Source organism: Azolla caroliniana, unplaced genomic scaffold, assembly GCF_043228905.1.
Source record: "Azolla caroliniana isolate FFs.n. ecotype wild unplaced genomic scaffold, voAzoCaro1.0.p SCAF_18, whole genome shotgun sequence".
NCBI classification, from domain to species: domain Eukaryota; kingdom Viridiplantae; phylum Streptophyta; class Polypodiopsida; order Salviniales; family Salviniaceae; genus Azolla; species Azolla caroliniana.
This window is the reverse complement of record NW_028230453.1, coordinates 4,951,590-4,964,757: the sequence shown is the minus strand read 5'-3', so window position 1 is coordinate 4,964,757 and position 13,168 is coordinate 4,951,590. Positions and strand designations below refer to the sequence as shown.

At 44.9% G+C, this 13,168-nt stretch overlaps 1 protein-coding gene across 1 annotated transcript; it reads right to left on the bottom strand.

Annotated features, from left to right (window-relative positions):
- Nucleotides 1-1,321: 1,321 nt before the first annotated feature.
- Nucleotides 1,322-3,236, bottom strand: LOC147852192 (uncharacterized). The gene is made up of 2 exons (XM_087334425.1): nucleotides 3,053-3,236; nucleotides 1,322-1,623 (listed from the first exon to the last, which is right to left on the bottom strand). The coding sequence occupies exons 1-2, from the start codon at nucleotides 3,219-3,221 to the stop codon at nucleotides 1,322-1,324; spliced, it is 471 nt and encodes a 156-aa protein (XP_087190551.1). The 5' UTR covers nucleotides 3,222-3,236.
- Between the last annotated feature and the right edge of the window lie 9,932 nt (nucleotides 3,237-13,168).

Here is a 13,168-nt window from a genome sequence, read left to right as displayed (position 1 = left end):
CACTACTTAATATGTAATCCAGAAGCCAACACAATTATTTCCATACAAGCATCCCCTTATCAAGATTCTCACATGAGGCTCGTAGAGATATTAAAGGATCATCTGCCAAAGCTTATGCAACCAGTTGCCCTCCAGATGGAAGTAGGCCCACAATGTCACCATTAGTTGCAAGCGTTGATAAATCACTAACAAGGGATGAGTAACAATAACAAACAACAATGGTTTAAGAGGGCATCCTTGACTAATTGATCTCGTGAGGGCAAGATGTAATTTTCCAATTAAGCATTATTCAGGTTGTCCTAATATAAATATGAGGCGAGACACACATGGTCCAAATTCCATTGTATTCATTATAGTAGAAATAAATGAATAATTATCATGATCATAAGCTTTCCCCAAACCTAATTGTACCATAATCAATCCTTGATGAGTGTGTCTTGCATAATCCATGGTAATTGAACGTCCAACACATTACATGCAATATATTCCTAACTGGAACAACACCATATTGGGCGGGACGTATAAACTTTGACAAATACTTCCATAATCTATTTGCCAAGACCTTTGGAATTATCTTATACAAAGGCTGAGAAGAAGGTTGTAACTGGATTAGACCAGGCATTTGCATGGAATGTGTTTGAATTGCATGATAAATATCTGCAATATGTGAGTAATGCTTTGTACACCATTCCCTCTTTCACAAGGCTCCAAAGGAAGCTTTTGAAGTCTTTTGTAACAAAGGTGTTGCTGGAAGTGCTGAGCTATTGGTTGTATTTTTTAGCAGACATGCTTCTTAAAACTAATGGAAGGATATCTTGTTTAGAAAAAAAAAAACATGATATATGCAACCTAAAAACATGAGATAAAACAACGGTAGTGTTTGTAAAGGGTAAGCAATACCAAAATACTTCTTAATTTCTCTTTAGACATTTTAGATAATCAGCAAAGGTAGAAACATAAGAGCGTTTCATTTGGAAGTTCATTCTAATTTAATAGAAATATACTTATTGATAACAAAAAATGAAGCAACATTTACTAAAAGGTTACATTAAATTACTTGGACACCATTAAATTTCAAGCAACAAAACATTAACCAACTTTGATTGATGGATTTGTTATAAGGAGTGTGTGAGAAAGCCTCGATTATCAAAATGGAAGAAGAAAGTTCCAACAAAGAGAACCTAGTCTTAAATGTAGTAGAGCCTACTTGTAAAACCCATTGATGTCTAAGACTTAACTTAATATTATATTTCTCTATGATGTTTTATGGCTAAATTAGTAGACACATCATTATTATAACTATTATTATTACCACTATATTTTAAGGGTGTATATCATGAGACTCATGTTTTACCCTAGTGTCTCTAATAGGAGCTTCATCACGATTGTTAGACATCTTTGTGCTTGTGTCTTCAAGTTCACTACCGACATATAAAGGGTCAACTGCAATTGCCGGGCCCAAGAAAGGCGGAGGGTAGCTATTAGCAAGGTCATGCCACCATGCATCTTCATCAATCTTGTTAAGTACGTCACCATTTGAGCTATCCATCTCGTTGTTGACTCCAAATGCACTATCTTGAGGTTTCATGCTTGTAACCATTGACGATACCTTTCGCGTCTCATCTATATGCAAAACATATGTCAAGTAATGATTAAAAAAAGGGCATATTTACAAAAACTTCGTGTTGGTTGCAACAAACCTTGTTCCTCTAGCCTTAAAATTGAGTTTAAGAATTCATCTTTTTTTTATTTAAGGAATTGTGCAAAAAACATCTAAGAAGCATGCAAAGTACAAGCAATTTGGTTTTTTTTTTTTCAAAAAAAAACACTACTTCGTATTAGTTAGCAAACATAATACAAAAGAGTTCAACTTGAATCCATTGTGGGATTAAAATATACAACCCGGAGGAACAACTCCAGAACTAGTAAGAAAACAACAAAAACTTATGCGGCCCCTATCTCCAACAAAACTGAAATTAGCCCCATTTTACCCCCTCTCTACTTATCCCAACGAACTCTTTTATAACAACGATATTTGGGTAACACGATAATGTTAACCCACTTGTGCTCCAGCTATACATGCATATTTACATCCCATGTACAACATTGTAAACTATAGAAAACTAATATGAGGAAGCCATGGTCTTAATACTAATGCATCAAACATTCTATGTCGTCTAACATTCATCTGTGAAATTAAAACTTACATGGTGAAGAAAATTAAACATTAATCGAATCAAAATAGGGCAAAATGGTTCTCAATAGAAATTCACTAGTAGCCAGAACATATTGGATCAACCATAGAATACCATTTTTTTCTATCTAACGAGAAGCCAAGTTGTAACAGTCTTATAAGCATTAAATAAAACTTTCGATTTTATGATGGTTTATTATAATATTATTAATAGTATGTGAACTTTTCATTCAATTGCCTAGATGAAATAGCTGATCAAGTCATCATATCATCCTCACTCCATATTAGAACTTGATTTCCAACATTTTCAACTCCATACACCTTCGTCTCACAATGCGCAATCTCAATTGCAATTCACCTATAATCCAATCCACGCACCCACATTGGTTCCATAAGTATTCTTTTATTAGAAGAATATGAGAAAGTCTACCTTGGGCAATGCAAATTATTAAAATATAATATGTGTGTGTGTGTGTGTGTGTGTGTATGTATGTATGTATCATTATCATCATGGACTCTCCTTTTCCATTGTATAAACTTGTGCCCATGAAGCTTGGCCTAGTCTAGTTTTAGCATATTATGCTATTAACACAAAGTCATGGGTTCACATCCTTACTTCCACACATCTTTGCTACACTCTATACAATCTCTCAAGTATGGGTCAATTGATTCTATCTCTTTCTCACTCTATGTTGAATAGTTAGCATCAAAAGTCACAACATTGAAATCCTCACCTTGGGCTCAACTTTGACACATTGACCTTATTCAATCTTCCATGATAGTTAATCATACATATACACATAAACACGCACACACACACACACACACACACACACACACTACAATTCAAAAAGGTACCTTTGGACTCTTGATGACTTGTGGGCCACCATCTCATGTACGTGTTAAGAGCTCCTTTCTCAGGACGTGCTACAACCACATTCAATAGAAGCATTAAGCTTCCACATAAGAAAGAGATAGTTACAAATGTGTAAATTAGGGAGGCCATTTTAAACCGAAGAGCATTCATGGTGATATCGAAATCGATCGAAATGCTCCCAACAAAGATAAAACCCTCTATGACCACCAAACCTTATATAGGTTTGTGATTTATGTGGAAAAGAGAAAGGACACACCATGAGAAATTCATGTCTTTAACAATGCAAAGTGTCACTTGTTTAAAGTAGTTCAACGCCCAACACATATTGCATTTCACCCGTTTTTCATAGAATGTGTATTGTGATAGAAAAAAGGAAAAAGAAAATGCTTTTCTTCCTAATATATTTTAATCAAGGATGAAATAGACATGTCCTCTAGATGAGCATTGATAGACCATATCATTTTAGACAGGAAAAATTGTCTTCGAGTGTTATATGCCCTAGTTTCTCATATCTTCAACATTGTTATAGCATACTAACATTCAAATAAAATAGCTATCCAAAACATGTATATGCAAAAATATTGACATGCAATTTTTGGACAAAAATACTGTTAAAGAGAAACTTAAAAAGGTCAGTAAAGTTTCTCTAGAGACACCTAGAAGCAAAAAGTTATTCACTACTTTGAGATATTATTTTCAAATGAATTAGAAAAAACAAATTAGTCGAAAGAAAGATATATAACAAGGTATTTTCAAAGGCCGAAATGGCCTTTGAGATTGAACATGACATACATCTTAAAATGTTGTGTTGTAAGAGTTTATTGCTTCACTATCTTTGATGCCTTCCAAACAAAACTTTAAAAACCAATTCACAAGCAAATGCAAATGATAGTCACTATTTAATCCATAACATGATAATTTAAAAACCAATTCACTGGCAAATGCAAATGATAGTCATTATTTAATCCATACATGATACTATACATGTTCACTCACTAGTTGTTTCTCTATATTAGTGGAAGCAAACTTAACCCAAGATTAAACTGTGATTAAGTATCTAACTCAACATGTATGCAAAAAGCACAAACAATTATTATATATTGTATTTACAAGTGTGAAGAAACACATATGTGCATAATGATCATTGATGATAAAAGATGCTGACAAAATAGGGATACATGGATTGAACATGGTTCACTAATGGGGCTACTTCTAGAAGAATAATAAGATTTTTTTTGCCAAAGAAAAGTTACAATTCATACTCACAACTCAAATGTAATGATATACTCCCTAAGATCACTTATGCCCAATATAAACCTTTAGAGCGAAAGTCCTCTCTTATATCCCTTACCCTCACGCTCTCATTGAAGAGATTTTTTGTAGTAGAAACTAAAGAGAGAAAAAGAGAGTATGTAATTCATGGAATGTTGGTTTTCTATAAATGGATGGGAGTTAAGGCTATTTATAGCTAGTGGAAGTGACATTTCACATTGTCACTATTTTGCCCCTTTAATTTCCCTTAAATCTATAAATAACCACATACAAGAATTTAGCTATTCTTTGAGTATTGGGCCCAAAGCTCAATCTCTTGACCAAACATGCCAATCTATCATAGTTTTTCTATTGCTCTCCCTCTTGAAGTTTTATCAACTTGATATGCCACTCAAGTTTAGGTAATGCCTAGATTTGGCTATTGGATTTGGTTTGGTCATCATGTCTATTGAATTACTTTTATGTTGATTTTCTCAACCATAATAAAACCTTGTGTTTGTGTATATCTTTGAAGAAGTGCATCCTAACATCAATATGTTTAGCCGAAGTTTTTTGTCAAATATATAACATTTTGGTTGTGATATTACATTTAATCCGGATGCAATTACACTCTTCATTTATGTCTAGAATGTAAGACATTAAGCGTGGCCTTGAAGTTTGTGATCATGGAATGACCATCCATGAGAGAGAAGTCTAGTCCCCCTACCTATTATAGGAGACATAGTAGTCCCATTAAAGGTTACGTTAAACTAGTACCATCGCTTTAAAAATGTACTCCTAGGACAACAATTTGGTTTTGTTCATTGTAGTGTTCATTAATGTTCGTGATTCAATAGTGGGTGAGACAATAAATAAGGTGATTTCATAGTGGTTTGCAAACAAATAGGTAGCTAACGTGAATTCACGAAACATCATACCTTGGAGCAGAATAGCATTGTTGAATACATGAACCGAAAAATTCAAGAAAGAATTGTTGCTATGATAAAGTGCTTTTGTCTCTGTGAGGGCTTTTGCATTGAGGCTCTACTCACTACAGTGCACATAATCAACATGTCGCCAAGTAGATCTCTCAAGGTCAAGATTCCACAAGAGCTCTAGACTATAAAATGTCATGACCACAACAACTTGTGGGTCTTCGTATGTGAATTGTTTGCCCTCATGCCCAAGGATGAGAGTGTCGTAATTCCGTGCTCGGCCACCACCGAGGAACAGGATCGATTCACAGAAAACGGGAAGTACAAGAATGCACGAAAAACAATAGAGAGAAGGGTACACTGGATGTTTTACGTGGAAAACCCTAAATGGGAAAAACCACGGGAGTGCAAGACTCCAACTATCACTATGCGCGGGAATGTACAATGGCGAGCTGCAAGGCGACGACCTTGAGCTCGTTGTCCTCGCCACAGGCGGCGGTATTACACAGAGGCGTCGACCTCTTCCTTCCTCTTCGTTCTCTCACTCTCTCTCGGCTGCTCTCACTTCGCTCCCTCTTAGTGGAAAACAAAAAATGAGCAACAACAACCAAAACTGTTTGCCCTAAGTCATATTTATACACATATGACTTTCGGGCTATTTACAAATATAGCCTCAAGGGCCCTTGGCAAACATATTCACAGATATGTCCCCGCATCCGGATCTCTCTCCGGGTACATACGTCATCCGGCTCCGTAACCGGGGTCTTCAGCATCCGGCTCCGTAACCGGGTACTCTTCATCCGGCTTCATGCCGGGTACTCTTCATCATACGGTTCCGTAACAACCTCCGGGCTTGCCGTCATTCATCTCCGGACATCCCATCCGGAGGGACCGAAATCCCAACAAACTCCCCCTTCACTTCGGCATGGGATGTCTCTCCAACCCGATCCTCTTCCGGCATGCTTCCAGCTTGTCGGGTGTGAGCACCTTGGTCAGCATATCCGACCCGTACTCGTCCGTGTGGATCTTCGTCAGCACGAACTCCTTGTCTTCTATTCTTTCCCGGATCCAATGGTATCTACGCTGGATGTGCTTCGTCCGGGAGTGATAGGCCGCATTCTTCGCAAGGTGGATGGCACTCTGACTGTCGCAGTAGAGTCGGTACTCCTCCTGCCGGATACTGAGCTCTCTAATGAAGTCCTTCATCCATATTATTTCCTTGCCGGCTTCAACAGCCGCCATGTACTCCGCCTCCGTAGTTGACAACGCAACCGTCTTCTGCAGCCTCGACTGCCACGAAACAGCTCCCCCTGCATACGTCATCACATACCCTGATGTGGACCGGCTGGTATCTGCATCAGCCGACATATCCGAATCGGTAAAGCCGTCGAGTTCGGGCTTACCGGAGCCGAATCGGAGGCACACGTTTGCCGTGCCCTTCAGGTATCGGAGTATCCACTTGACTGCGTTCCAGTGCTCTTTGCCGGGATTGCTCATGTACCGGCTCACCACTCCAACTGCATATCCTATGTCCGGTCTTGTACACACCATTGCGTACATCAAGCTTCCGACGGTAGAGGCATATGGTACTTTCATCATGTCCTCCTTCTCAGCCTTTGTCTTGGGGCTTTGCTTGCTGGACAACTTGCAGTTTCCCGGGAGGGTGGACCCGACCGGTCTTGCTTCCGACATGTTGAACCGGTGAAGCACCTTTGTCACGTACTTCTCCTGTGACAGCCACAACTGCTTCTTCTTCCGGTCCCGGATGATGTGCATCCCTAGTATTTGCCTCGCCGGACCCAGGTCCTTCATTGAGAAGGTTCGGTGAAGCGCTTTCTTCAGCGTCCGTATCTTGACCTGGTCCCGTCCGACGATCAACATGTCGTCCACGTACAGGAGGAGTATTAGAGATCTCCTCCTTCGAACTTCTTCACAAACACGCAGTGATCAGACTGCGTTTTGTGGTACCCTTCGTCGGTCATGAAGGAGTCGAACTTCCGGTACCATTGCCGGGGAGCTTGCTTCAGTCCGTAAAGGCTCTTCTTCAACCGGCATACCAGGTGCTCCTTCCCTTTCTTCTCGAATCCTTCCGGTTGCTGCATGTAGATCTCTTCTTCGAGGTCACCGTGAAGGAATGCCGTCTTCACGTCCATCTGTTCTACCTCGAGGTCCATGCTTGCCGCTATGCTCAGCACCGTTCGGATGGAGGTCATCTTCACTACCGGGGCGAATATCTCGTCGAAGTCGACGCCCTTCTTCTGCTGAAACCCCTTCACCACGATCCTGGCTTTGTATCTCGGGGGGTTTCCGGCATCTCCCGGTTTCAGCTTGAACACCCACTTGTTTCGAAGTGCCCGCTTTCCTTTCGGCAACTCCACAAGTTCATATGTGTGGTTCTCATGCAGGGAATCCATCTCGTCCTGCATGGCACTCAACCACCTGCGGCTCTGGGTGTCATGCTTTGCTTCTTCAAAGCTCTCCGGCTCCCCTTCGTCGGTTAGCAGCACGTGCTCTGGTTCCGGAAATCTCCGGGGGGCCCTTCTCTCTCTTAGAGGATATCTCCGTTCCGGAGCTTCGGTAACCGGTTCTTCCGATTCTTCTTCATCCGAATCCATTTCGGGATTGGGGCCGGTTCCGGTATCATTTTCATCTTCTTCGGCCGGTTCTGTTTCTTCATAGTCTTCGGCCGGATCCTCGAGTGTTAATCGGTCCCTTGTCGGTCGGGACTGCTCCTCGTAGAGTTGATCCTCACCGGTCGACTTGGAGCTCTTCATCTTCTTCTCCGACTCCCAGTCGGCGAGTGTCTTGTCCTCCATGAAGATGATGTCTCGACTCCTGAATATCTTCTTGTCGACCGGGTCCCATACTCGGTAGCCGAACTCGTCGTCGCCGTAACCGAGGAATATGCATGGCCGGGTCTTTGGATCTAGCTTTCCTCTCCGGTCCTTTGCCACATGCACGTATGCGAGACACCCGAACACCTTCAGATGCCGGTAGGACACTTCCTTACCGGTCCACACTTTCTGCGGCGTGTCTCCGTCCAAAGGTACTGAGGGTGATCTGTTTATCACGTATGTCGCCGTCGACATTGCCTCAGCCCAAAACCCCTTGGGTAATTTCGCATGCGCCAGCATACTCCGGACCCTCTCCATTATGGTCCGGTTCATCCTCTCGGCCAGCCCGTTTAGTTCCGGCGTCTTCGGCACAGTAAACTCGAGCCTGATTCCCTTCGAGCGACAGTACTCCTGGAACTGCCCCCGGTATTCCCCTCCGTTATCCGCTCGTATCGCTTTCAGCTTCTTGCCGGATTCTCTTTCCACTCTCGCGTGGAGTTCTTTGAAGACGGACAACACTTGGTCCTTTGTCTTCAACGGCGCCGTCCACAGCTTCCGGCTGTGATCATCAATGAAAGTCACGAAGTACTGGGCTCCGCCATGTGACTTCGTTTCTACCTGACACACATCAGTGTGCACCAACTCCAATGGTGCGCTACGTCTCGTCGGTGGCCTTGAGTGGAAGGAGGTTCGGTTCTGCTTACCGGCCAGGCAATCGGTGCACTTCTCCAGATGCACATGCTTCACTGGAATGAGGTTGTCTTCTGCAAGCCTCTTCATCCCCTTCTCGCTCATGTGGCACAGTCTCTTGTGCCACAGCTCACCGGCAGTGTCGGCTGCCACGTTCAGCTCCTCCGGACATAGCCGGGAATTCATCAGGTACAGGGTGTTGACCTTCCGGGCCCGAGCTACTATCAGGCTCCCCTTGCTGAACTTCATGACACCGTTCCGGATGCTACCCGTGTAGCCTTCATCATCTAGCCTCCCGGCCGAGATCAGGTTCAATCGGACCTCCGGAACGTGTCGCACATCCTTCAGCAGCATCTTGCATCCGGTTGATGTCATCAGCCACACGTCTCCTATGCCGGCAATCCGGCATGTGCCTTCATTTCCCATCCGGACACAGCCGTGCTCACCGGCTGTGTAGGATGAGAAGTATTTCTTCTCCGGGGTCAGGTGGAACGACGCTCCGGAATCAACCACCCAGGTCGTCTCTACACCGGCAAGGTTCAGCTCCCTCTCTTCGGTAATGAGCATGATTTCTTCCTCACTTGCCGCGAGTGCCGTCGTTCCTTTCCGGTCCTGCCCTCGCCGATCCGGACCTCTCCGGTCCGTGGCTCCCCGGTATGCACCGTTTCTCTCCGGTGACTTCTTCGAATCGGTGTCGTCGGCTCCGTTGTCTTTTCGGTAATGCCGACAATTCTTCCGGAAGTGCCCCGGTTTCCCACAGTGGAAGCATGTGGGTCTTCCTCTTGACTGCGACCGGGTCCCCGACTTCTCCCGTCTTTGCGGACTCCGGTTCCATTGTCTTCCCCGTTCTGATTTGGTAAGCAACGCCTTCGAGTCGGAGGCCGGTTCTTTATCTCTCCGACGCGCTTCTTCGTTCAAGATACTTGTCTTTACCGTTTGTAGGGACAAGTTATCTTCGGTGCAGGAGGTGCTGAGAGTCACCACCAAGTTCTCCCAGCTGTCCGGCAATGTACACATCATGATGATGGCTTGCATTGCATCCTCCAACGGGAACTTGATCGCCGCAAGTTGGTTCACGAATCCCATGAACGTGCTTACGTGTTCCACCATACTCTCGCCGTCCCGGTACTTGAGGTTCACTATCTTTCTCATCAGGGAGGTCCGGTTCAACGCATTCTTCCTCTCGTAGAGGCCCGACAGCTTCCGCCACATCTCATATGCGTTGGTGTCGTTCGCCACGTGTTGTAGAACGCTCACGTCGACGTATTGCCGAATGGTTGCAACGGCTTTCCGGTTCAGAAGCCTCCACTCCGTCTCAAGTACCCCCTTGGGTATTTCCGACCTGTCGATCGGTTCATACAGGTCCCGAACAATGAGCAGATCCTCCATCTTTATCTTCCAGTCGGCGTAGTTCTACGCATTCAGCACCATCATCCCCGGCTGCCCGCTGCTGCCGCCTTCCATTTTCTGTGTTACCGTCGCTCTGATACCACTTTGTCGTAATTCCGTGCTCGGCCACCACCGAGGAACAGGATCGATTCACAGAAAACGGGAAGTACAAGAATGCACGAAAAACAATAGAGAGAAGGGTACACTGGATGTTTTACGTGGAAAACCCTAAATGGGAAAAACCACGGGAGTGCAAGACTCCAACTATCACTATGCGCGGGAATGTACAATGGCGAGCTGCAAGGCGACGACCTTGAGCTCGCTGTCCTCGCCACAGGCGGCGGTATTACACAGAGGCGTCGACCTCTTCCTTCCTCTTCGTTCTCTCACTCTCTCTCGGCTGCTCTCACTTCGCTCCCTCTTAGTGGAAAACAGAAAATGAGCAACAACAACCAAAACTGTTTGCCCTAAGTCATATTTATACACATATGACTTTCGGGCTATTTACAAATATAGCCTCAAGGGCCCTTGGCAAACATATTCACAGATATGTCCCCGCATCCGGATCTCTCTCCGGGTACATACGTCATCCGGCTCCGTAACCGGGGTCTTCAGCATCCGGCTCCGTAACCGGGTACTCTTCATCCGGCTTCATGCCGGGTACTCTTCATCATACGGTTCCGTAACAGCCTCCGGGCTTGCCGTCATTCATCTCCGGACATCCCATCCGGAGGGACCGAAATCCCAACAGAGAGAAGAAAGTTGGAGTCTTGCTCAGGCAAGAGCATCTTGTCGAATGCATGTATATAATGGACGTATTCACACTATCTCGTATTTGGCCATTCTTGTAATTAGCATAAAGGGTAGTTGCCCTAAGTCGGTCACTATATATAGTGACCTTGTAACCTCTTTGTGAGGTTGGCTGTTGTATTGTTGCTTTGTGTAAGAGAAAGTCTTTTGTGTCTCTCTCTCTCTCTCTCTCTCTGTGCAACGACCTACATTCTGTCATACGCAGGTACTGAACAGCAATCGAATGCTTCTAGATCTTCCGCATTGACGACATTGCTTCCAACATCTGGTATCAGAGCCTGCACAGTAGTCGGTCCTTCAATCCGCTGTCGGCCGTCGTCTCTGCATTCGGTTTCCTGCGTCATTCGAAGAAGAGAGAAGAAGAAAAAAAAAAACCAGGTTTGCATCTCATTGCGTTAGATCCTCTTGCTTGGAGTAAGCCAGCAGGTCGTACTCTGTCCCTTGTGATCGTAACCGCTCGAGGTGAAATCCCCTTGTGCAACTTTGACAACAACCCAAATTCGTGCTTCATCTGGCTGATCGACATTCGGGAGGATCAGTCGGATCCGTCTCTCTCGTCGCTGCAGTCAACCGAAGCAAAATCGGTTCAGATAATCGGTTTTAATAATCGGTATTCGGCATATATATCCGAAACGAACCAGGCTCCGACTCGGCAACATTCGGGAAGACCAGTCGGTTCTGTCCCTCAAGCTACCGAAGTCAATTCGAGCAAGTTCCGAAGCCGAACCGACTCGGGTTCAAATCCGACTAGAACGATATCGGGTGAGCCAACCGGCTGCACTCCAACAAGGTTCGCAGTCAACTCTGAACCGAGCTTCGTCAACCGAAACCGAATTTGATGGCATCAACATCAGGCTCGTCAGAAATGAGTCTACGAAAGTTCGATGGATCGAACTTCAACTTCTGGAAGGAACAAATGCAGGACTATCTCATAGTCAAGGGGCAAATCGACCCCATCGAACATGAAGAACCTCCAGAAGGATACAAACCAATTGAGTGGCAGAAGCTGGACAGAATCGTCCGCGCCACGATTCGGATGCACCTATCGGAATCGGTATACTTCACGGTGCAATCGTGTACGACAGCATTCGAACTGTGGAAAACACTGTCGGACACTTACGAAAAGAAGGTCGCCGCAACGAAGATGTTTCTGATCCGGCGCCTCTACAACTTGCGGATGAAAGAATCCGACTCGGTCCAAGCACACCTCAATGAGTACGAAAGCATAAGCTCCCAAATCTCGTCACAGGGGACGGCAATCGAGGATGAACTCAGAGCAATGATACTCATGAGCAGCCTTCCCCCATCATGGGAAACTTTCGTCACAACCGTGTGCAACGCGTCAACCACGGCTGTTAAATACTCCGAAGTCACGAGCGCAATCCTGACCGAAGCAGCTCGGAGAAAGTCTTTCGCCAAAGACTCAACAGACGACGCTTACGTAGTACAAGGTTCGACAGACCGATCGAACATACGAGGAAGAGATTCCTCACGACCGCCGAACAATCAGCGAAGACGGAGCCAGTCACGGGACAACCGAATCTGCAACTATTGCAAGAAACCCGGACACATCAAAGCCGACTGCCGCGCACTCAAGAACAAGAACAACAAGAAGAGTGGCCGGCATGAGGAGATCAATTACGTCAGCTTCTCAGCTGATGTACTACCGGACGACCCGAATATACTATCAATCGAAAATCCAGTCGGATCAGAAGTTCTACTCACGACTGAAGAATCGAGCACATGGCTCTTAGATTCGGGCGCGTCATTTCACGTGACTCCTCATCGATCCCAATTTCGGCAATACACGATCCGTCACTCCGACTCAGTTCGGGTCGGTAACTCGCAACACTGTGACATCATCGGAATCGGCACAGTAGAGCTCAACCTTGCAGGTGGCTCTACACTTGTACTCCACAATGTCCGACATGTACCCGAGCTCTCAAGGCCATTGATCTCAGTCGGACAACTAGATGAAGACGGCATTCGTGCCGGTTTTTCTTCGGGAGGGTGGACACTCCACAGGGGGAACCTCCTGCTTGCTAGAGGACCCAAGATACACTCACTGTATCCGTTACATGTTACGCTCAGAGAGGGTAACCTGTTTTTGGTGGATATTCCTGTGTCATCACTATGGCACCGACGATTGGGACACCTCAGCAAGGCCGGCATCACGCATCTATCTAGA